The sequence below is a fragment of the Musca domestica genome, unplaced genomic scaffold (genome assembly GCF_030504385.1).
Source record: "Musca domestica strain aabys unplaced genomic scaffold, Musca_domestica.polishedcontigs.V.1.1 19, whole genome shotgun sequence".
NCBI classification, from domain to species: domain Eukaryota; kingdom Metazoa; phylum Arthropoda; class Insecta; order Diptera; family Muscidae; genus Musca; species Musca domestica.
Genome location: NW_026712245.1, coordinates 3,756,151 through 3,782,386, shown reverse-complemented (window position 1 = coordinate 3,782,386; position 26,236 = coordinate 3,756,151). Strand labels below are relative to the sequence as shown.

At 37.3% G+C, this 26,236-nt stretch overlaps 1 protein-coding gene across 3 annotated transcripts in view; it reads left to right on the top strand.

The window, feature by feature from the left end:
• Positions 1 to 25,830, top strand: part of LOC131801970 (protein peste-like) — a 54,851-nt gene extending 29,021 nt beyond the window's left edge. For all 3 annotated transcript variants that reach the window (XM_059121152.1, XM_059121151.1, XM_059121153.1), the window contains exons 2-7: positions 3,926 to 4,395; positions 19,784 to 20,092; positions 20,320 to 20,529; positions 20,594 to 20,897; positions 22,481 to 22,760; positions 23,133 to 25,830. In XM_059121152.1, coding sequence (XP_058977135.1) covers positions 4,270 to 4,395; positions 19,784 to 20,092; positions 20,320 to 20,529; positions 20,594 to 20,897; positions 22,481 to 22,760; positions 23,133 to 23,580 — 1,677 coding nt within the window. In that variant the 5' untranslated portion in view covers positions 3,926 to 4,269 and the 3' untranslated portion in view covers positions 23,581 to 25,830. The remainder of the gene's footprint in view (positions 1 to 3,925; positions 4,396 to 19,783; positions 20,093 to 20,319; positions 20,530 to 20,593; positions 20,898 to 22,480; positions 22,761 to 23,132) is intronic.
• The last annotated feature ends 406 nt before the right edge of the window (positions 25,831 to 26,236 follow it).

The following is a 26,236-nucleotide window of genomic DNA, read 5'->3' as shown; positions in this document are numbered from 1 at the left end:
AATAAGTCTAGATTTTTCCGAATTGGTCACCTTTGGCACGAATTATGGCCTTCAAACGGCCAATGAAACCGTCACACGCTGCCCGAATGTTGCCCTACGGTACTTTGGCCCATTCCTTTCGAAGCGCTTGCTTGAGGTGATCGATACTTTGGTATTTTTTAGTGCCAACCTTGCTTTCTAAAATACTCCAGACACAATATACCAACGGATTAGTATCCGAAGATTTTGGTGGCCATTGTGCGCAGAAAATGAAGTGAGGAACCTCATTTTGTAACCATTCTTGGGTGGCGCGTGTTGAGTGCGATGGTGCTGAGTCCTGTTGGAATGTCTAAAGTCTGCGGCAAAAATGTTTGGGTGCCCAAGGCTTTAATACACCCTTCAGAATATTTTCGCGATAATATTCGGCATTTATTCTGATGCCACGGTCGATTAATACGAGCGGAGAGCGACCATCGGCTGTCATGGCGGCCCACACCATCACCATGGCAGGCGCTTGAGTTCTGGTGGCCAACCGAAGGTGCACATTTTTAGCTGACCTCTTTGGCAAGTAAACAGGATCATTTTGTTTGCTTACCAACTGCTGTACAGCGAATGTTTTCTCACCGGACTAAACCAAATTCGGCAGTTCACCTCTTTTGGCCGAGCGAAGCAGCTTTTTGAATCTATTTTCTTTCTGCTGCGGTGTAGGTTCTTGCATTTGACGAATGGAATATTGCGATATGTTCAGCTCACGAGCCATTTTTCGGCCACTGCGAAGCGGCTCTCGATCAAGTCGCCTCTTTACTCTTCGAATCAATTCTGCTGATGTTGCTGTTTTCTTTCGTCCTTGACGTAACTTGACATCGGACTACGCTACCAGTATCACGGTAACGAGCGATGGTACGAGACACCAAAGATTTATTTACATTTGAAAGCTGGAGTGCTCTAACAATAGCCACTTGTGGCTTTCCAGTCAAATAAAGGGAAATCACACTATCACGCTTGAATTCCATCACGAATAACTTTTTTTTTCTGGAAAATTCTCACCAAAATGATTTTGTACGCTTGTAAATAATATAATGAGCTGTCGCTGGAATAATTTTAACAGCTGTCGGACGAGTGGCTTAGAAATGACAGCAGTCTGAAGTTGGTTGCAGTTTTTTCATCTCATCCTGTATATGTTCTAGAAAGGTCTAACACGGGCTCTTGCTCTTATATTTTGATTTTATTAACTTGCTTTTATATATTTTTGAATTCATAAATTAATTTCTGTTACCCACCCTAATATTCGGCACCCTCATATTTTTGTCAGGCAACTAAATTAATTTCATTTACACTTCGTCGCGCCGCACATACATTTATATTCACTTATTTACAACTAGCAAATAAATCTCACCACATTCTTCTACGTCGAACAAGAAAAGAAAAACGCTCATTCAGTAAAAGTTTTTGTATCAAGAAATTCATGTCGATTGAAATTCGAGTAGCTGGCGGGGAAGGAAGCTTTTAGAAACGCAATACCAAGTGACACCATCACCCAGAGCACACAAAATCAGTGGAGACTCTGTGGTGGAGCTGTTGTTTTTCAATTGCTTGGAATAACAGCTTCCTGAAGTGAACACACACTGTCGCTTTGCTTTGCAATTGTCATTTAATACAACAAATTATGTGTAGGAGCTGATTTGGCACGCCGTCGTGCCTGGCAGCCAGAAGTCTATTTTGTCAATTAATCGTATGATTTTTGTTATTTTCAAATTAACATTATCGAATTAAGAAAATTACGATTTTGATTGCGTTGCAATGAAGTGAAATTGCTGCACAGAATGGATAGAAAGAATTGAATATATACAGAGGAACAGAAGTAGGATTTCTGTCCATCGAAGACCAGCTGAAGGTCTTCTAGACGCACCCATAAAAACCTGCAAATGATCTTCTTTTTACAAAAGACTTGCAGATAGTCTTCTGTCTACAGAAGACATGCACAAGAGGGTCTGGAGATGGTCTCATGTTAATACAAAGAGGATTTTCGGATTTTTTATAGATAGAAGACTTTCCGTAAGTTTTTGTAGGCAAGAGAACTTCTGCTGGTCTTCTAAAGATAGAAGACCCTCTTTTTGGCCATCTGCAGAAAGAAGACCTTATACAAATGTGACCTTCTTAAAGTCTTCTCTAGAAAGAAGACCATTACCTTAAAGAAACCAACGGGGTATATTTGAATAGGGTTCAAACTTAATATTTGTCAGTGTGAAAATGGGCTTAATCGGTCCATTTTTTTCTGGTAACTCCTTCACAAAGATTCGACATTTTGAATAACAATTCAAAATCTAAATTTTCAATTTTCGGAATACTCTTCCTTGGAGTCCTTGCAATTTATATATATATTGTGTCTCCTGCAATATTACTGATAACAATACAGGGTGAGATGAAAAAACTGCAACCATCTTCGGACTACTGTCATTTCTAAGCCACTCGTCCGACAACCGTTAAAATTTTTCCAGTGACAGCTTATTATATTGTTTACAAGCGTACAAAAGCATTTTGTTCAGATTTTTCCAGAAAAACAGTTATTCGTGATGGAATTCAAGCGTGATAGTGTAATTTTGTAATATTTAGCTGGAAAACCAAAAGTGGCTATCGTTAGACACTCCAGCATTTAAATGTTGTGAATAAATCTTTTGTGTCTCGTACCATCGCTCGTTACCGTGATACTGCTAGCGTAGCCCGACGTCAAAGAAGTGGACGGAAGAGCAACATCAGCAGAAATGGTTCGAAACGTAAAGAAGCGACTTGATCGAAACCCGCATCGCATTGGCCGAAAAATGGCTCGTGAGCTGAACATATCGCAATATTCCATTCTGCAAACATTGAAAAATGAACTCGGGGTAAAGCCATTGAAATACCAAAAATTGCAAGAACTTACACCGCAACATAAAGAAAATAGACTCAAAAGAGTTAAAGAGTTGCTTCGCTTGGCCGAAAGTGGTGAACTGCCGAATTTGGTTTTCTCCGATGAGAAAACATTCGTTGTTCTGCACTTTGTAAACAAACAAAATGATCGTGTTTACTTGCCAAAGAGGTCAGCTGAAAATGTGTATTTTGGAAAGCAAAGTTGGCACTAATAAATACCAAAGTGTCGATCACCTCAAGCAAGCGCTTCGCCGGGAATGGGCCAAAATACCGCAGAGCAACATTCAGGCAACGTGTGACGGTTTCATTGGCCGTTTGAAGGCAATAATTCGTGCCATAGGTGACCAATTCGAAAAAATCTAAACTTATTCTAAAATGTAATGCTACTTCCGATATTTTTTGCTTTCATTCAATAACATTTAAAAAAATGAAAAAATTATGGCGTTTGTCTTTGTTGCAATGTTTTTTATCTCACCCTGTATAGTCTGCCCCGCCCGAATTTTTATCTTTCCTTACTAGTTAGTATCTCCAATAGTAATTTTCATTACAAATTTCAGAAGTATAGCCATTTACGTATGCCCAATACTTTAAATTCATTTGTTTGTACGTTTTAGTACGAATTTTCAACACATCAGCCTCTGACCCACATGCAACATTTCAATATTCTTTTTTCAGCTTTTTCGCCTAGGCATTGGTGAATCCGTCACTTACTCATCACTCTACTATTTTAGTTGGTTTATGTACGTCCGATAAAAAGTTGACAAAGGCTAAGGGAGGGTATACACCTGTCAAAATGTCGTCTAAAACTTTCTAACATTTTTCCAATCCTAAAGCGGTTTCAAAACTTAGGTCTTGCCAATTCAGTGTTTTATTTTATTTCGTTTTATTATTATTTATTCTTATTTATTTAATGTTAAGTGTTCTATCTGTTAAAATGTCTGTGTTAATAACATTTGTTATTCTCTTGCTCTCGTTACAACAACTTTGTGTTTGAGAAATTCCCTCATTCCTCAATTTTTGTTTTCTCTTCTCTTTTCAGGTTATGAACAAAATCCCACTCTCAATTTTTCTCGTTGATGTCTCATCGTTTGGTTTGGTTTGTTATTCATTGATAATACAGCTGAGTACTTGAGAACGACACCCAGAGAGAGAGAGAGAGAGAGCAACAACCTCTCCTACTCTCAAAATACACACAAACAAAACAAAAACAGATCGTTGCTCAACGGATTTTAGCAAACAGTTGACAACTTTCAAGGTTGGGCCATCGTTGTTCTGAACCACCTGAAACAGAAACAGAAAATTCTACGACGGTACGACAACGACGACGACGGTATATCCAGTTTTGTGTTACGTTTCCGGTTTACCGGTTCCTGCGGCGGCGTCATGACTTCACAGCAATGTCTGTGCATCAAACGGTTTCTAATTATCGGCATCGGATTTCTATCGATCCTGGCCGGTCTCTATTTGTACCTGAATTGGATAGACATGTTTACGGAAATGCGTGGAAAGGTAAGTGACAAAGTGGAGGACGAAAACAAAGCAAAAAAGACACATCAAAGGCAATCAAGTGGCCACGAGAGTAATGTGTGTTTGATAGAAATCATAGGGGCGGTTGTGGATTAAAATTTTTGCAGTACTTCTTTTTTGCCCTAAAACAATAAACCCGTTGTTTTACTTTTCAACCATTTTTATTACCATTTGTTTCGTGTTGTTGTCATTGTTTTGTTTTTATCTAATCTTCCTCGTCGCTGGTGAAATTTAGAATCAAGAAAAAAAACTGCTGGCGATAACTAACTTATGTTTTTTTACCTGCCAGGCCTAAGTTGTCTTCATGTCGCTAGAATTCAAAATAATAAAGAGGAGGAGGGAAAAACATAAAAATAGTCAAATAAAATTGCGCAAAATAAAATAAACAAGAACATTTAGTTAAACAAAAAGCAATTTCGGAAATTTTGCATCTTGAGTGCAATGAACTTTTGTAGGGTCCATAAAATTGTTTGTGTGACCCAAGGGCAATTACTTGAATGCATTTTTATGGGAAAAGTGTGCTGCGACAGGCATGAGATTATGAACGAGATTAATGGTTCCAAACATAATTATACAATGTTAATTAAATTTATATTAATTAGACTTCGAACTTCGAATTTGGAAAGGTCTTGGACATAATAGACCGTAGTCGCTACAGATAGAAAACCCTTAAGTAGATTTTTTCTTTTTGGCGGAATTCTCCCAGGATGTTCCACATAAGCGGCTTAACTACGATTAAGGACTTATTCGCAAATCGATCGGAAAATATTATTACAGGTAGCCTTGGTGGTGGGTCATGGTTACAACGATGTGATTTTTTTCTTGTGGAAGTCCATACTTATCAAGTTTAGGGTAGCCGGTGTTGACACTCATACTATCTGGTTGGTCTTACAAACACTGGAAATAGAGCAAATGATCGACGAGGGTGCCCTTTACTCTACTTGTTCTGCGGGTATTATAGAAATCCCTTTTAAAGGCACAAGTTTTTTATTTTTTAAGACATTTCAGAATTTTTTCCCTTATTTATGGATGGAACTAGGTTACAAGGTTCTCTGTGTCGAACAGAAATACGACCTTTTTACTTTTAATACCATATACCATTATATAGGGGGCATATTAAATTTGTCATTCCATTTGTAACTCCTCGAAATACTCAAGATACAGGGTCAGATAAAAAAAAACGAATTATGACCTTCAAACGGCCAATGAAACCGTCACACGCTGCTCGAATGTTGTTCTCTGTGGTATTTTGGCCAATTCCCGGCGAAGCGCTTACTTGAGGTGATCGACACTTTGGTATTTTTAGTGACAACCTTGTTTTCCAAAATACTCCAGACACAATAGTGCAACGGATTGGTATCCGGAGATTTTGGTGGCCATTGTGCGCTGGAAATGATGCGGAGAACCTCATTTTGTAACCATTCTTGGGTGGCGCGTGCTGAGTGCGATGGTGCTGAGTCCTGTTGGAATGACCTAGGTCTGCAGCCAAACTGTTTGCGTGCCCAAGGCTTTAATACACCCTCCAGAATATTTTCGCCATAATATTCGGCATTTATTCTGATTAATACAAGCGGAGAGCGACCATCGGCTGTTATGGCGGCCCACAACATCACCATGGCCCTCTCTTGTGTTCTGGTGGCCAACCGAAGGTGCACATTTTCAACTGACCTCTTTGGCAAATCAACACCATCATTTTGTTTGTTTACAAACTGCTGGAAACTAAAATCGGCAGTTCACCACTTTCGGCCAAGCGAAGCAACTTTTTGGCTCTTTTGAGTCTTTTTTTGCTCTGTTGGGGTTAATTTCTTGCACTTTTTGAAATTTCAATGGCTTTACTCCGAGCTCATTTTTCAATATTTGTCCGAATGGAATATTGCGATATATTCGGCTCACAAGCCATTTTTCGGCCACTGTTACGCGGGTTTCGATCCAGCCGCTATTTTACTTTTCGAACCATTTTTGCTGATGTTGCTGTTTTCTTCCATACACTTCCTTGACGTCGGGCTACGCTTCTAGTATCACCGTAACGAGCGATGGTACGAGACACAAAAGATTTATTCACATTTAAATGCTGGAGTGCTCTAACGATAGCCACTTGTGGTTTTCCAGCCAAATATAAAGAAATTACACTATCACGCTTGAATTCCATCACGAATAACTTCTTTTCTGAAAAATTCTCACAAAAATGCTTTTGTACGCTTGTAAACAATACAATGAGCTGTCACTGAAATAATTTTAACAGCGGTCCGACGAGTGGCTTAGGAATGACATCCACTCTGGTAACGGGTGAGGTATAGTGCTGGAATTTTCAAATTTAATATTGAGGTCTCTGTTGGCATCAGGAATTATGATGTGGAGGTGGGTTTGGAAATATGTACTATAATTGTATTTAAAGTACTGAATGGCACTAAATAGGGCATTGGGTGTAGGATAGAGCTGAAATCGTGAAATTTCATATGGATGTCACTGCTGGGGTCTGTAGTTGAGGGAAGCAGCTGGTTTTGGAAATGTGTACTACAATTATTCGCAAAAGTACTAAGTTGTACTAAATTCGTTATTGGGCAAGAGAATAGAGCTGAAAGACTGAAATTTGATATTAAGGTCTCCGTTTGTATCTGGTGATAAGATATGGAGGTGATTTTGGAAATGTGTACTATAAATGTACGAAAGGACGAGAAATAGTACTAAGGAATATATCTGATATCCCGAAATTTGATTTGGATGTCACTGCTGGTGTCTGTGGTTGAGAGAAGGAGCTGGTTTTGGAAATGTGTTCTATAATTATTCGAAAAGTACTAAGTTTTATTAAATTGGGTATTGGGCGAAAAGGTAAAGCCTGAAGTTTGATACTGAGCTCTCCGTTGGATTCTGGTAATGAGATCTGATGGTGGTTTTGCATAATATAATTGTTCGAAAAGTACTAAATGGTATTAATTTTGGATCACTGTTAGTGTCTATGTGTATTGTTTATGGTCAAATGTATATTGTTTTACTACATTTGATATTGGGTAAAAGGATAGCGTTGAAATTCTGAAATTTGATATTGAGGACGTTGTAGATTTCTAGGGTTTTCATATGGAGGTGTTGAAATAGTTTTGGACATAAAAATTGGATATGGGGCCACTGTGCGATGGGTTTGCCAATATCCTCCTGAATAAATTTCAAATTGAATGATTTTAAAGACTTCTTGGAGTAAAAGCTAAATATTTTCCTATTATTTTTCCGAAAAAGGAAATACTTGAAAAAAAAATAATAATAATAATACTTGAAAGTCTGAAAATTTAATACGATATATGAAGTTTTGTTAAAAAAATGTCAAACTTAACAAATTGTGCGTTTCGATTACTAAAAAGACCTAACTCGAACTGTTGGAATGAATCTAAAATTTTAAGGTGAAATTTTCACCGACGAAGTACTGGGCACTTGCTAGTCTCATATAAAACGTTTGGCACAACCGCCTGTCGATTTCGAGCATTTTTTAAAGTTGTATCTCCAAACACCAACATATTTGTAATTTGATGATTTATGATCTTAAAGACATTGGGCCATTCATGATGAAAACTGTAAATATAGGCTCCCTATGCATGCATTTACAGAGGTATCTCTTATTTTCCTGTATTTTAAAGATTTTGGCAACAATTACCAATTACCATATAGATTCCCGTTTTGTTATGGCCCCCATTAACGTCCCACTTTGTCTTTTTTTATACCCTACACCACAGAGTATTATGTCTTTGTGCATTTGTTTGTAACAGGCAAAAGAAAACGAGATAGACCCATAGTTCCTTTTGATGATCTGCATAGAATCACTTTCTGAGTCGATTTATGCATGTCCGTCCGTCCGCCTGACCATGTATTTTTGTAAACAAAGTACAGTTCGCATTTATTATCCGATCCAGATGAAATTTTGCACAACTCATTTGTTTGGCCCAAGGACGAACCCTATTAAAATTGGAGATAATCGGTCAAAATTTAGATATAGCTCCCATATATATCTTCGTCCGATTTGCATTTTATTGTGCACCAAACGTGTTATATTAGCCCGAATAGTATGGAATTTTGCACATACAACCAAATTAGACCTGAAAATAAGTATGCCAAATTTGATCGAAATTGGTTCAGATATAGCTATAGCTCCCATATATATTGTTCAACCGATTTGTTATTTTTGTGCTCCGCAGCCGTAATATGCACTCTGTAACAACAATATTTGGGGAAATATATCAAATACAGCTCAGAAATACATTTGCTAAATTTTATCGAGATCTGTTCAGATTTGGATATAGCTCCCATATATAACTTCGTCCGATTTACCTTTTATTGTGCACCAAACGTCTAATATTTGTCCAAATGGGATGGAATTTGGCACTTACGACCGAATTGAGTCTTGAAGCTAGTATGTCAAATTTGGTGAAGATCAATTCAGATATAGCTATAGCTCCCATATATATTGTTCATCCGATTTGTTATATTTGTTACCCACAGCCGTAATATGTACTCCGTAACAACGATATTCAGGGAAATATATGAAATACAGCTCAGAAATATCTTTGCCAAATTCTATCAGGATCGGTTCAGATTTGGATATAGCTCCCATATATATTAAATGGGCAATACAAGTCCGAATTTAAAAGATACAAATGCTTCGGCATATTTAGTCTTTTGAACTTTAAATTACAATTATAATCATAGGGTGTATGATTGAATTCTCCCATAAAAACTTTTAATTGTCATGTGGAGCTCTACTAAATTAGCAAAGTGCTGTAGGGTATCATAAAGTCGGCCCCACCCGACTTTAAAACTTTCTTTACTGGTTTTCAAATGGTGGAGGGTATCAAATGTCCGGGCCGTCCAAATTTAATGTTTTTTTTTTTTACTAGTCATAGAATTGTTGTCATTTGCTATGTTAAACGGCAAAGTTCTTGTGTTGGCCTAATTTTTTAAAGACTTTGATCGTGAAAACAATTACATTTATTCTACATTCATTTGCTGTCACCCTCATCTAACAGTAAATTTAGTTTACATTCATAAACAGGGTTGTGACCCCTTGTAATATACACCTGACCTCTGATGTGAATGTTAATAACATGCGGTAATGACATATGTATTTACGTTTGAAGATTATGTGTTTTCCCATTCCATAAAAATTCTACATTTGAGGCATAATGTTTTGAGTTTTTCCAAGACAATTAACTAATAACGAACTTGGACAATTCTTGCCCGGAAAATGTTCACTGTCATCTTTATTTATGTAAAGAATACATCCAATGTTTATTGAATGCATTTTGTTTTGGAATTTTTCGAAATGAATGAGATCTAAGTGGGGGTTTCCAACAAGTTAAAAAGTATCAGTCGGTTTTGCCGACCCTCAAGCATTGTTCGATTACTTAAATATATTTTGACTTCTGTTATGATTATTCAAACTTTTAACCCTCTATGGAGTAGGTTCCGAAGGAATGGGCCAATATTGTCCATTTCGTCTCGGACCTAAATAAATATGATAAAAATGTAGCGTGTTGCCAGTTTTGGACAATATCGACTACCTACTTCACTTTATAAGAGATAATTTTAAAAAAATGTTGAAATGTGCGTAATCTGCCAGATATAGTGGACCGAAGTATTCTCTTTTCACAATTCATCTAATACCGACGAAAATATTGGTATGGGCAAAATTATAAGAACATCAAAAAGGTCATTTCAGGTTTTTGGTTGAGGGAAATATTTACATGGTGAGATGGAAAAAACTGCAACCAATTTCAGACTGCTGTCATTTCTAAGCCACTCGTCCGACAGCTGTTAAAATTATTCCAGTGACAGCTCTTTATATTGTTTACAAGCGTACGAAAACATTTTGGTGAGAATTTTCCTGAAAAAAAGTTATTCGTGATGGAATTCAAGCGTGATAGTGAGTTTTCTTTATATTTGGCTGACAAACCACAAGTGGCTATCGTCGGAGCACTCCAGCATTTAAATGTGAATAAATCTATTGTGGGTCGTAACATTGCTCGTTGCCGTGATACTGATAGCGTAGCCCTACGTCAAGGAAGTGGGCGGAAGAAAACAGCAACATCAGTAAAATGGTTCGAAAAGTAAAGAAGCGACTTGATCGGAACCCGCATCGCAGTGACTGAAAAATGGCTGGTGAGCTGAACATATCGCAATATTCCATTCGGCAAATGTTGAAAAATTAGCTCGGGTAAAGCCATTGAAATTCCAAAAAGTGCAAGAACTTACACCGAAACGGAAGGAAAATAGACTCAGAAGTGCTAAAGAGTTGCTTATCTTGGCCGAAAGTGGTGAACTGCCGAATTTGGTTTTCTCCGTCTCCGATGATAAAACATTCGTTGTCCAGCAGTTTGTAAACAAACAAAATGATCGTGTTTACTTGCCAAAGAGATCAGCTGGTGCACCTTCGGTTGGCCACCAGAACTCAAGCGCCGGCCATGATGATGGTATGATAACAGCCGATGGTCGCTCTCCGCTCGTGTTAATCGACCGTGGCATCAGAATAAATGCCGAATATTATCACGAAAATATACTGGAGGGTGTATTTAAGCCTTGAGCACGCAAACATTAAAAATGGAATCGGATGTTAATTTCGCGTTTTATGACCTTCATGGATATTCAAAATTTTGACCCCTTGTGTAGGAGCTACTAAGGAGGACCGATATATTCCATACTCACAGCAGATTTTGTGCTAGTAGAGCAAATATGATTTTATAATCATAATCGCATTTTATAATCATTTTGGTTATTCAAAACATCCACCCTATGTGGGGGAGGTACCAGAAGGAATGGTCCGATTTCTACCATATTTATAACATATCTTGTATTGATAGGAATGTTGGGATGTGCCAAGTCTGAACGGATTTGGATGTTTATTTCGCGTTTTATGAGCTCCATGGATATTCAGAATTTTGGCCCGTTTTATGAGTTTCATGGATATTCAAAACTTTGACCCTCTGTGGGGGAGGTACCAGAGTGCATTGTCATGTCGATGTTCCATCTTCACACCAGACCTAGATAACAATATTGGGGTTGGACTCTTACATCACATTTTATAATAGTTATAATTATTTAAGATTTTGACCCTTCGTGGGGGAGGTACTTGATAGAGTAGACCGATATTGTCCATTTTCGCACCTGACGTAGAATTGATGCAAATATTAGGATTTGCAACGTTAGAGCAAAATCGGATTGTCGGTACTCTTTCTGTGCAGAAAATATATTTTTTGAAAATTTCGATCTTTTGTGGGGGAGGTACCAGAAGGAGTGTACCGATATTGTCCATCTCCGAACTCGATCTAAGTTTGACAAAAATATTACGATGAACCAAGTTTGTACCAAATCGGATACTCCCTTCAAGAGTTACCGTGGGCACCAACCAGCCAGACAGACGGACACCCTAGATTGACTCCAAATGTCCTGAAACGGATTTGGTCCAAACAATCCTAGGGTCTAAAACCGTTATTTTGATAAGGCACGTTTTGGACGTATCACACGATATATACCCCCTGTAGCCATAGCAGGTGTTATTTTTTGTTATTCAATGCTGTTAATAATGAGAAACAATATCAGTTAAAAGCCCAAGATCACAAGACCATATCTTTTAAATGAACTTCTACATAAAAAAATCGAAGCCTCATATGCCTTGATCAAAACTGGGCTGTTGGCACCATAAATGTTGATTATAGGCCCAGGGTTTGAATCAATGTGACAATAGACGCTTACCAATGAGGTTTTCTAAAATTTAGAATATTGTAATTTTTTTCCATTTTAAAAAAGGCTCTCTAGGAACCAGCCACACCCACATCTAAATAGTGCTAATGTGGCCAATGTAGGCCCATATTTTGGTATCGCCTCTGTGTAAAAGTTTACTTGATTTTACACATTTTTAATATAAAAATAATAATCGGAATAATTTTTACTAAATATTTTTTTCAAAATTTTGTAAATCAGTGCAAGGTCAATGCAAAAGTCATATGCTCTGGCTTTGGATAAGAATTGGAAATTCTTATCAGTAAATACGTTTTTTTTTCTATTTTTAACAAGTCAATGTCTTCTTTCCTCCTCTAGTCAGTTCCCTTATGATTGATGAATTGCAATTAATGGGGAAGAGAAGGGAGGCACGTCTTTGTCGTGCTACTGTTTTCAGGGCTTTTATAGATAGTTTATAGATAGTGCCCTTTATCAGCAAAAATAAAAGTCATTTTCAGTAGAAAAAAAAACAACAAAAATTGTTGTAGAGGATTTTTGATTGAACAGGTGGCACGGCTGACATCTATTGCAAAAAAAAAAAAAAACAATAAAACAAACTAATTTATTTTCCATTGGACTGGTTGGCTGGCGTTTACCTTTGTTTGTTGTTGTTGCTGTTTGCGGAGCTTATCTTTATTGGCATTATTATCATTTGTTTCGTGTGTGTGTGTGTGTTGGTGCGTATGTTTGTTTACCCATTACATGGAAGCCAAATAATGATAATGACACAATTATCGACATTATCGCCGGCCAGCAAACCTCCTTTCCCCACCCCCCATCTTGGCAGGTGCCGTCTTCTTCTATACATTTTTTTTCGTTTTTAAATCAACCAAAAAATTGCTCGTACACGAGTAACTCGAAAAGTCCATGGAATTTTATCATTATGATAATTGATTTTTATTCTAGGCCACAAAAACTAGCAACGAAAATTTGTGATTTTGAAAAAAAAAATATTATATTTTGGTTTTTTTGGGATTTTAAATGATCATCTCAAAAATAAAAAATGATCAAATTTTGTGACATGTGTCGATTACATGAATGAAGATCTTTTAAATATCGTATCATAAAAGATCCTTGAAAAGTCTGCCTTCCAGAGAACACCTTTAAAAGGCATTCTTCAAATGGGTACTCCTGAGAATGAGGATTTCAGGGAAAACCTCTTAAAAGTTTGTGATTTTTGGAAAAAAAATAATTTTTTTTTGTTTTTTTTTGGGATTTTTAATGATCATCTCCAAAATAAATTATTAGAGCCATACAAGTGCCGATTACACGAAAGAAGGTCTTTGGAATATCGTATCATAAAAGTCACTTGAACGTCTTCATTGCGGAGAACTTCTTTAAAAGGCATTATTTAAATAGATACCCCTGAGAAAGAGGATTTCAGGGAAAACCCCTTAAAAGGTATTCATTTAATAAGGACCTTCAGGAGGTCTTATATTTTCGTGAGCCCTTTAGTTCGGTTTTTTTTTTTTAATAGAAGGCCCACAAAAGGTTCCAAAGGACAACAGAGAACTTTATTTCTATAAAGGAAGCGAAATGGTCTTATTCTTTTATAGGAGATCCTCAAATGCCCTTGTTTTTTGAGAACACAATAGCAGACCTTCAAGAATTTATTTTCCCATTTAAAGGGTCTACATTTTTAGAGAAGTCCCCAAAAGGGTCTTCGTTTTAAATGTCTTCTTAAAATAATTTTTCGTTGCAGGATCTTTCCATTTAAGTCTCATCTTTCGATAAAAATGTTCAAAGCTTAGAGGACCCCTTAAAAAGTCTTAATTTCATAAGCACCCTCAGGAGGTCTTATATTTTCGTGAGACCTTTAGTTCGGCTCTTTTTTTAATTAGAAAGCCTTTAAAAGGTTCCAAAGGAAAACAAAGAACCTTATTTCTATAGAGGACGCGAAACGGTCTTATTCTTTTATACAAGAACCTCAAATGTCCTTGTTGCCTCAGAAGACAATAAAAGGGTCTTTCTTTAGGATCCCCTTACAGAGCCTTCTTTTTATACAAGACCTTAAAAAATTTATTTTCTCAAAGAAGATATTTAAAGGGTCTACTTTTTTGAGAAGTCCAAAAAAGGGTCTTCGTTTAAAAGGGGTTCTTAAAATACTTTTTTAGGCAAAAGACCATTTAAGGGTCACCTCTCTATAGAAGTGTTCAAAGGGATCTTTCTCTAAAGAGGGCATGACAGACCCTTCTTTCCATAGACGACTTCAAAAGCTGTTTTTAGAGGCCATTTAGGGATATTTTTGAAAAGCAAATTGACTTCTTGACTAGAAGACACCTTTAAAAAGTCTTCTCTGTATGGAAGACACCTTAAAGGCGTCTTCCCTTTATATAAGACCTTAAAAGTATCTTCTCTGTATGAAAAACATTTACAGGACCTTTCAGAAGACCTTTAAAGGGTCTTCTATGCTTAGAAAACCTTCAAAGGGTCTTCTCTGTTTAGAAGTCCTTTAAAAGACCTTCTTCGGATTTTCTTTCCATAGAAGACCTTTAAAGGTTAAAGCTTTAAAGTATCTTCTTTTTAAAGAAGACCTTTAGAAGGGTCTTATTTTCATAGAAGACCTCTAAAGGGTCTTCTCTGTGTAGAAGATCCTTTAAAGGATCTACTTTCTATAGAAGACCTTTTGAAAGGGTCTTCTTTCTATAGAAGACCTCTTAAGGGTCTTCTCTGTGTAGAAGATCCTAAGGAAGGATCTTCTCCGTATAGAAGAAGACCTTCTAAAGGGTCTTCTCCGTCTTCTATGCTTAGAAAACCTTCAAAGGGTCTTCTCTGTTTAGAAGTCCTTTAAAAGACCTTCCTCGGATTTTCTTTCCATAGAACACCTTTAAAGGTTAAAGCTTTAAAGTATCTTCTTTTTAAAGAAGACCTTTAGAAGGGTCTTATTTTCATAGAAGACCTCTAAAGGGTCTTCTCTGTGTAGAAGATCCTTTAAAGGATCTACTTTCTATAGAAGACCTTTTGAAAGGGTCTTCTTTCTATAGAAGACCTCTTAAGGGTCTTCTCTGTGTAGAAGATCCTATGGAAGGATCTTCTGCGTATAGAAGAAGACCTTCTAAAGGGTCTTCTCCGTATAGAAGAAGACCTTCTAAAGGGTCTTCTCCGTATAGAAGAAGACCTTCTAAAAGGTCTTCTCCGTATAGAAGAAGACCTTCTCCGTATAGAAGAAGACCTTCTAAAAGGTCTTCTCCGTATAGGTGAAGACCTTTTAAAGGATCTTCTCCGTGTAGGTGAAGACCTTTTACAGGACCTTCTCCGTATAGGTGAAGACCTTTTACAGGGTCTTCTCCGTATAGGTGAAGACCTTTTACAGGGTCTTCTCCGTATAGAAGAAGACCTTTTACAGGGTCTTCTCCGTATAGAAGAAGACCTTTTACAGGGTCTTCTCCGTATAAAAGAAGACCTTTTACAGGGTCTTTTCCGTATAGAAGACCTTTTAAAGGGTCGTCTTTCTACAGAAGACCTTTAAATGGTCTTCTTTCTACAGAAGACTTGGAAGTGGTATTTTTTTCCTATAGAAGACCTCTAAAGGATCTTCTCTGTATAGAAGACCTTTTAAGGATCTTCTCTGTATAGAAGACCTTTTAAGGGTCTTCTTTGTATAAAAGACCTTTAAAGGGTCTTCTTTGTATAAAAAACCTTTAAAGGGTATTTCCTTTCAATAGAATACCTTTAAAGGATATTATTTCTATAGAATAAAGCGCCTTCTCTGCATAAAAGGCCTTTAAGGAGTCTCCATTCAAAGTAGGACCTTTAAATGGCTTTTTGCTGTAGGGAAGGCCTTGAATAGACCATCTTTCTGTAGAACGCCTTGGATGACTCTTTTTCCATATATTGCCCTTAAAAATGCATTTTTTCATAGAACGCCTAAAATGTTCTTAGAAGATCCTTAGAAAAGGAGAAGGCCTTGGAAATGTCTATCTTTCTTAGAAGACCTTTAGAAGTTAGTTTTCCACAGAAGCCCTTAAGGAGGGATTTTTCACATCAAGACCTTCGGGAAGTTTTTTATAAATGACTTTTAAGAAGTTCCACCATAGAATACATTTGGACACCATCTTCATGTAGAAGACCCTTAGAAAGAGAGGTATTCTGCGAAAAGTAGGCATTTATAAAGTCTAAAGGAAAAAACACTGACCTCAAATATCATTTTTGAAAATACGATCTTTAAAAGGTTTTCTGTGAAACGACCTTTCATAGACAGAAGACTTCCTAAAAGTCTTCTGTTAAAAAAAATTCCCTAAAAAGATTCTTTACAGAGATTTCTATGATAGGTGGTCAATTACACGGATATCGGTGAAAAGAATGCCTTTAAGAGCCTATGAAAGGACGCTGTCTTAATGATCTTCCAGATAAAAAAGGCCTTCTGGAGGCATTCTGTGCAAGAACGACCATTTGAAAAATGCGCCTTGAGTATTTTCAAAGGTTTTCCATATTTTTTATTCATTTTTTGTATTAATTCCTATTTTAGAACAGTGTGGCTTGTTTGTTCCTATTTTATTGAGATTTTTCAAAACCCATTGCCAATACACATACATACAACATTAAAAAGCTGATAACATTTACTTACTCCAGAATTTTATTCCTGCACATCTGGCACAATTCATGTGACAACACATTCGTTTTTGATATATCACTTTATGATCGCTGTTTTGAAATTGGATTTATTGCACTTGAATTCATTTCAACCACAAATTCAAATTGGTTTGAAACAAATCAAAATTGACAATTATTGATCAAATTTTAAGTTTTTTTTTTTAGATTTTAATAAAATTTCCAATACATTTTTGGACTATAAATATGAAATACCAAATATAAATACGCCATTAAATCCCACACAAACAAAACTTAAGGAAAAAAAAATTCTTCAACTTTTTTAAACACATGACAAAGTCAACGACAGACCGAAATGAAAAACAAAAAAAATGTTGATCTGCAGATAAGGCGAATAATCGCTTTGGATTAGTAATGAATCATAAGTTTATGCTGATAAAACTAAAAATAAAAATACAAAATAGACAAACTGTGGGGATGACACCAATAAAACCGCAATATCGTCGATATCTTAAACGCTATTGACAGACATAAAAAGCCATTTAATTTAGAACTGATTAAATCTTATGAAAATAATTAAAACTTTCATAATATCTCAGCAGAATGCAAAGGCCATGACATCCAAACCAATTCTGTAGTGACAATGTGAGGGAAAATAAGAAGAATGTGAAGGGAAAATTAAGTAGCGTCCTTGATATAAAAAGTTCTGTTGCATTGGCTATTTAAAATGTAAAAATCAGTAAGGAAAGGTCAAAAGTCGGGCGCGGCCCGCTAAATGATATTGGGAATTTATGTGAACATAACATTGTTTTACAAGGCAACCAACTTCAGACTGCTGTCATTTCAAAGCCACTCGTCCGATAGCGGTTAAAATTATTCCAGTGACAGCTCATTATATTGCTTACAAGCGTACAAAAGCATTTTGGTGAGAATTTTCCAGAAAAAAAGTTATTCGTGATGGAATTCAGGCGTGATAGTATGACTTCTTTATATTTGGCTGAGAAACAGCAAATGGCTATCGTTGAGCAGTCCAGCATTTAAATGTGAATAAATCTTTTGTGTCTCCTACCATCGCTCGTTACCATGATAATGGTAGCATAGCCCGACGTCAAGAAAGTGGACGGAAGAAAACAGCAACATCAGCAGAAATTGTTCGGAAAAGTAAAGAAGCGACTTGATCGAAACCCGCGTCGCAGTGGCCGAAAAATGGCTCGTGAGCTGAACATATCGCAATATTCCATTCGGAAAATATTAAAAAATGAGCTCGGGGTAAAGCCATTGAATTTTTAACAAGTAAAAAAGCATTAAGTTCGGCCAGGCCAAACTGTTAATACCCTCCACCTTAGGGTAAAGGAAACATTAGAAATGTGACAAAAATCATCAAATTACCGAATATCAGGAGGTACCTTTATATGGGGCCTATACCAAAACGTAGACCTATACATACAATGTTTAGCCACACGAACTAGGACCCATTATGACCCACAAATACCAATTTTTAGACAAATCAGTAAAAAAATGTGGCAAAAACCATCAAAATACCGAATATCGGAGGTACCGTTATATGGCGGCTATACCAAAACGTGGACCTATACATGCAATGTTTTGCCACACGCACAGGGACCCGTTATGACCTACAAATAAAAATTTTCAGAGAAATCTGTGAAAAAAATGTGGCATAAATCATCAAAATACCGAATATCGGAGGTACCGTTATATGGCGGCTATACCAAAACGTGGACCTATACATGCAATGTTTTGCCACCGGAGCTGGAACCCATTATGACCAACAACTACCAATTTTTAGACAAATCCGTGAAAAAATGTGACAAAAATGATCAAATTACCGAATATCGGAAGGTACTTTTATGTGGGGCCTATACCAAAACATGGACCTATACATGCAATGTTTTGCCACACGCACAGGGACCCGTTATGACCTACAAATACCAATTTTCAGACAAATCTGTGAAAAAAATGTATTTGAAAAAATCTGTGAAAAATCAAAATACCGAATGTCGGGGGTACCGTTATATGGGGGCTATACCAAATCATGGACCGATATATCTCATTTTCAATACCAACCATCCTAGACACAATACAAATTGCTCTGCTAAATTTTGGCGCTCTACGTCAAATAATGTGGGCTGTATCGTGATTTCAACAGACAGACAGACAGACGGACATCGTTAAATCGACTTAGAATTTTATAATTCGTGCCAAAGGTGACCAATTCGAGCAAATCTACACTTATTCTAAAATTTGATGCTATTTTCGACATTTTTTGCTTTTATCACTAAATTCAAAATTAGCCATCTCCGAAGTCGATCTAAGTTTGACAATAATATTACGATGTACTAAGTTTGAATCAAACCGGAAACTCCCTTCGAGAATTATCATGAGCACCAGCCAGACAGAGACAGACGGACGGACATCGCTAGATCGAGTCCACTCAACCCACCTCACAAGGTTCTAAAACAGTTTTTTCGATGAGACATGTTTCGGCCGTATCAAATGATATATACTCTCTTAAGCCTGGCTGGCTGAGGGTATAATTAGGTGGATATTTACATGATGACATCGAAAGTAGGTCGAGAGCATGTTGGCTATGCTGAAGCTTGCTGGGAGCCATCTCGATAGAAAGTCAAAATCAAAAATTCCTTGGCTAAATATTCATTGGTCTATGCTGAGGTTATATCTGCTGACAAATCTGACTAATACCCTCCTACTCGTTTTTTTTTTTTTTTTTCAACGACGAAATCTTCATATAGATTCAATGCCCTGAAAAGATAATGGTAACCTGATTTAAAACAATATATATATGAATCATCATCTCCCTCAATGGATTTTCATTTGTTTTTGTTGTCAGATTTTTATTTTTTATTTATTTTCTTTATTCAATGATTTTGCAATACCGTGTTGTTTTTACAACCATATCTCCGATCTTATCTATCTATCTCTCTTTTGCTTTTTTTCAACAATGACATAAACTTTTTGTCTTATCTACAGTTTTACTTATTTACGGTACTTTTTTTTTTGTTCTGCCACTCGTTTTTTACAGGAAATGGTTTTGAGCCCCACCTCTCCCACCTATGACGGCTGGAAGGTATCACCCCTGCCACTGGACTTTGATGTGTATCTATTCAATTGGACAAATCCCGAAGATTTTTACGAGGGATCCCCACGAAAGCCTCGTTTCGAGCAATTGGGCCCCTATAGATTTCGTGAAACGCCAGATAAAGTCGATATTGTCTGGCATCCGAGTAATTATTCGGTGTCGTTTCGAAAGAAGGCCACGTTTCAATTTGACCCGGAGGGCAGCAATGGAACGTTGGATGATATTGTAACCACTGTGGATACAGTGGCACATGTGAGTATCAAAAAAACTAAAAAACCTAATTTATTAAAATTTTATGACTAAAAATATAGCAGATCCGAAAATGAAATTAAAGAGAATTTAAATTTTTGTTTTAAATAAAATTTTTAGTGGGAAAAATATGTTTCCCTACATTTTTTTATATCTAGATATCTTTTCCTCACAAAAATTATAAAAAAAATAAATCATTTATTTTTTCCGATATCTCTTTTCCCCCTCAGTCTGCCGCTCTGCGAGCCAAAGATGCCAGTGGCTTTCAAAAGGGCATCCTAGCCATGACTCTAAGCAGTCGCCAGGTGACGGTGACCAAGACCGCCAATGAATGGCTATTCAAGGGTTACAAAGATCCGCTGGTCACAATCGGAGGATTTGTGGCGAAATTCGTAAAAGAAGTTGAGGTTCCATACGATCGTATAGGATGGCTATATACGGTAGGTCTAAATACAACATCTACCCCTTAGAATTATTAAATAACCTCCTCCTACTCCTCTACAGCGCAACGGTAGCTCCACCTATGATGGCCACTTCAATATGTTTACAGGCGCCGATAATATTGCCAAAATGGGTCAGATCTATAGCTGGAACTATAGAACTCATAATGGCGCATTTCCCGGTGCATGTGGTCGTGTGCGCGGCTCAATGGGTGAATTTTTCCCACCCAATTTAACACCGAAAGATTCGGTCTGGATGTATGTGCCAAATGTATGCCGTACGGTGCCATTGGATTATACCGAAACGGTCAGCGTGCATGGTGTGACGGCTTACAAATATAGCGGAACTGAGAGATCGGTGGATAATGGTAAGTAGAAGCATAATTTTACATTTTTTCCAAGAAATACATAAAAATGGAGATAGAATTTTAGAGGTCTTCTATGAAGAAGAATGGGTACAGATCTTCTCTTAAAAGTCCTTCGAAAGGCTTTCTTAGGGGAGAACTTCAAAAAGTCTTTAATATACTTAAATGAACCCCTAACGAGCTTCTATGGAGAAGACCACATCTTCAAGGCCTTCTATAAAGAAGACCATATAAAAGCCTTCTATAATGAAGAAGACCTTATCCAGGTCTTATATAGCGAAGATCTTCCCAAGTCCTTCTATGACGAAGACCTTCTCAGTCTTTCTATGACGAACACCTTCTCAAGGTCTCATCCATAGACTTAAATCAACCCCTAACGAGCTTCTATGGAGAAAACAGCATTCTCAAGGTCTTCTATAAAGAAGACCATATAAAAGCCTTTTAGGAAGAAGAAGACCTTATCCAGGTCTTATATAGCAAAGATCTTCCCAATGCCTTCTATGACGAAGACCTTCTCAGTCCTTCTATGACGAAAACCTTCTCAAGGTCTCGTCCATAGAAGAACTATTAAACGTCTTCTGCATAGAAGACATCTAGAGGGACTTCGCCATACAAGACCTCTTGAAAGTATGCTCTATAGATGACCTCTGGAAGGTCTTGTCCAAAGAAGCCCTGTGAAGATCTCTTCCAGATTTTTTCCATAAAAGATCTCCTGAAGCCTTTCACCATAGAAGACCTCCTGAAGGTCTTTTTCGAAGAAGACCTCTTGAAGATATATTTTCTATAGAAGGTCGCTAAAAGTTCTTCTTCATAGAAGGCCTCTGGAATGTCTTCTCCATACAAGTTCTCTGAAAGATATTGCAGAAGGTCTTCTACCTAGAAGACCTGTAGAAATTGTTCTCAATAGAAGATCTCTAGAAGGTTTTCCCCATAGAAGGCCTCTAAGAGGTCTTCTCCGTAGGAGAACTCAAAGAGGTCTTCTCCATAGAAGACCTGCAGAAGGTCTTCTCCATAGACCTATGGAGGGTCTTCTCCATAGAAGATCTGCAGAAGGACTTCTCCATAGACCTATGGAAGTTCTTCTCCATAGAAAACCTGTAAAAGGTCTTCTCTATAGAAGATCTCTAGAAGATTTTCTCCATAGAAACCTCTTGAAGATTTTCTTTATGGAGAAGACCTCTTTAAGATCCCCAACGGAAAAAAACCTCTTAGTGGTCTTCCCGTTAGAAGACCCTTGGGAGGTCTTTTCCTTAGAATATCTTTAGGGCGCCCTCGAAGACCTCTGGAAGGTCTTTTGTATAGAAGAACTCAAGGAGGTCCTCTCCATAGTAGACCTTTAGGAAGTATTCTCCTTAGAAGACCTGCACGAGATCTTCTCCTTAGAAGAGCTTTAGGAGACCTCCTTAGAAGACCTCTGGAAATTCTTCTACATAGACGACCTTTAGAAGGTCTTATGTATAGAAGACCTCTGGAAGGTCTTTCTCATAAAATACCTATTTTACGCAACGGATCCGGTTTATCTTTTTTGTAATAGATTTTTTTCAAATCAAAATATTGAAGATATTCTCTTTTTCCCCTCATTACAGGTACCATTTATCCCGAAAACAAATGCTTCTGTGTCAACAATAAATGTGAAGCCTCCGGAGTCTTTAGCATAGCTCCCTGTAAATATAACTCATCGATTTATATGTCCTATCCCCATTTCTATAAAGCCGATCCGATATACCTGGAAGCCATTGAAGGTTTGAAGCCGGAAAAGGAGAAACATGAATTCTTTATGACCCTCGAACCAAATGCCGGTGTACCCATGGATGTGGGCGGGGGCTTTCAGGCGAATTATTTGATGGAGCCAGTGGCGGGGATAAGGTAAGTTGGTGGAGAGTTGAAATGGGCAACATAAATGACACATTTTAGGCCCTGCAACGCATATCTAAATGTTTGAGAGTATGCCTAAAAATTTTTAAAATTATAAGGAATTATCTCCTGTGAGGCCAGGAATGGCCAATGTACATGAAAGCAGGGCTGCAAACAACTTTTCGATTTGGGTTGGACCGATTTATTGGTCCACACTACTTTTGAACCACGGTTCGGTTTTTAAAATATTTTTTCAGCGGCGAACCGTGGTTATTTTAACGAAATAGCGTTTCGGTTCGTAACCGGTTTGCAGCCCTGCATAAAAGATCGCTTTATTTCTTTTTTCTGATACCATAATAAAATTCTCTCCCTTTCCCGTTTCAGACCCTATCACAACATCCCGCGCACCTTCATACCGATAATGTGGGCCGAAGAGCGGGTACGAGTCACACCAGAAATTGCCTCAGACATTGCGCTGGTGCCGTTGATTGTCTTGATTGGCCAGCTAATAACGGGTGTACTCTTCGCCCTGGGTGCCATTATGATCTGTTGGTATCCAACGAAATTTGTCACCCACCTCTGTCAAGATCCCAAGGGGAAAAATGTCCTCCTCAAAACATTCTCACGAAGTAGCGCAACAACAACGACGACAAGTGCGAGTGTGACAACTGCCGCCAATGCCGCAGCTCCCAATAGGCATAAAGAACAGGTGTCTCTGTTGGAGCGTAATGTGGGCGGTGTTAGTCTACTGCGTGCCCAGGGTTCCCAAACGGAGGGTTTACTTAGTAATACTTCTTCACGGACCAGTTCAACTGATGTGATAACCTGCTGAAGCGCGGTGGGTAGGCAACAACAACGGCGGTGGTGGTGGTGAGGAAAGGAATTGATTGGATGATGAGGAAAATTGCCGGTTTGAAATGTTGTTAAATTTGAATTGCTATACAGGTTTAATATATCCTCTTCTATTGAGAAGACCTTGCCATGGTCTTCTATGGAAAAGACTTTCCCTAGGTATTATCTATGGAGAAAACCTTTTTTCAGATCTTCTCTATAGGGAAGTCCCTCTTCAGGTCTTTTCTATAGTCAAGACTAGGAGAGGGTCCAAGTCTTCTTTGTGGAAAAGTCCCTCTCCAAGTCTTCTCAAGGACTTGTTCTTTGAACAAGACCCCTTCCAGGTCTTGTGTAGGGTAAAGACCTTTTCTATAGAAAATATCATTTCCAGGTCTTGTCTATAGAGAATATAGAAGACGTCTGGTAAGCTTTCCCTCTAGAAGACCTCTAGAAGGTTTTCTCCATAGAAGAATTCGAGGAGGTCATCTCCGTAGAAGAACTCAAGGAAGTCTTCTCCTTAGAAGACCTTTAGAAGATATTTCAATAGAAGGCTTGTAGAAGGTCTTTTTTAAAGAAGACCTCTGGAACGTTCTTTTTATAGAAGACCTCTGGAAGGTCTTTTTTTAGAAGACCTCTGGAAGCTCTTTTTTAGAAGACCTCTGGAAGGTCTTCTCCCATCTCCACATCTTCTTTATACACAGAAGGAATCTTTTCCAGGACTTGTTCCATGGACAAGACCTCTCCAGATCTTCTCTATGGAGAAGGCTCTCTTCAGGTCTTCTGTAGGGAAAAGACCTTTTGCAAGCCTTTCCATAGAAAAGACCATTTCTTGTCTATGGAAAATATCTTCTCCAGGTCTTGTCTCCTTCTTCACGCCTTCTTTATGGACAAGAACTTCTTAAGGTCTTTGCTGTGGACCCTCTTCAGGTCTTGCCTATGGAAAATACCTTCACTAAGTCTTCTCTATGGAAAAGACGATTTCCAGGTCTTGTTTATGGAAAATATCGTTTCCAGGTCTTGTCTATGGAAAATACCTTCTCCAGCTCTTCTTTATGGACAAGAACTTCACAAGGTCTTTGCTATGGACCTAACACTTTCCAGGTCTTGCCTATGGAAAATACCTTCTCCTATACCCCCTCCAGGTCTTGTCTATGGACAATGCCCTCTTCAGGTTTTCGCTATGGACAATACCTTCTCCAAGTCTTCTCCATGGAAAATACCTTTTCCAGGTCTTATCTATGGAAAAAACCTTTTCCAGGTCTTCTTTATGGAAAAAACCTTCTCTAGGTCTTCCCCATGGAAAAAACCTTATCCAGGTCTTCTTTATGGACAAGAACTTCTAAAGGTCTTTTCTATGGACCTAACACTTTCCAGGTCTTGTCTATGGACTATACCGCCTCCAGGTCTTGGCTATGGACAATATCCTCTTCAGGTCTTCCCTGTAGAAAATACTTTCTCCTATACCCCCTCCAGGTCTTGTCTATGGAAAAGGCCATTTCCAGCTCTTGTCTATGGAAAATACCCTCTTCAGGCCTTCCCTATGGAAAATATCTTTTCCAGGTCTTTGATTTATGGAAAAAAAACCTTCTTCAGGGCTTTTCCATGCTTTACAAGTTTAATATATCTTCGGAAAAGTTAACAAAAAAGTTTTTAAAAATTTATATTTTCCAAAATTTCTGTAGGTTTTTTCTAAAATATGTAAATAGTTGTAATTTCACAATAAATTAATTTAAAGGTATTTTGAAATGATTTAAGATATTATTTAAAGTTGGGAAGGCCATTCGAAAATTCCCCAATAACAAGTTTTTTTTGTTTTTTTTTTTAAATATTTTTTTAAAATTTCCTCCCTTTTAAAAACAAACAAAAATCCAATCAATTCTCCCACCCCCAGTTGTTGTGAAAAATTGTATTTTTTATTATTAAATAAACAAACAACAAATGAAGTCCCATTTTGTGCTATTTTGTAAATATTGTATTAAAAAAGTTAATTAATTAAAGAATTATTTGAAATAAGTTCAAAAAAAAAAAAATAATTAGAATATTTTTTTTTATTGTATCATAATTGCATTTTGAGAAAGAGTTCAAAGTCCATTGGCCAATAGTGGAATCAAATCCGAGGCCATAAACAACGAATGACAATTACATTTATAGCCGATACCCACACCTAGCTACCTACATGCACACATACATATGTCATTATAATATTCTACCCTAAGAAGCCAGCTTTAATTTAGAAGTAATTACAAAACAATTAAGATATAATTTAAACTAGTTTGCATTGTCATATATACTTATATAAGGTCCATTAGTTGTCGTTCAATGGAAAACATTAACACTGTGCTACAAAAAAAAAATTACAAAAAAAAGGATATATTCTTTTGGAAAAATATGAATTTTGTTCAAACTAAAATTTTGAAAAATTAGGAGATCTGTGATCTTAACTGAATGTCTCTTTGTTTTCCAAAAAAAATATTTTTGTAGCCCTGTGTTGTTATCACTCATACCAAATCATAACACGTTCCCAGAGAAGTCATTGTATAATACACACACACATCCACAATTTTTTTTTAAATTCCCCCAATTTTTTTTTTTCAATAATAGTTAAGGAAGTAAAAAATAAAAACAAAAACTCACGGAAAGGCTTTATAACTTTAAGC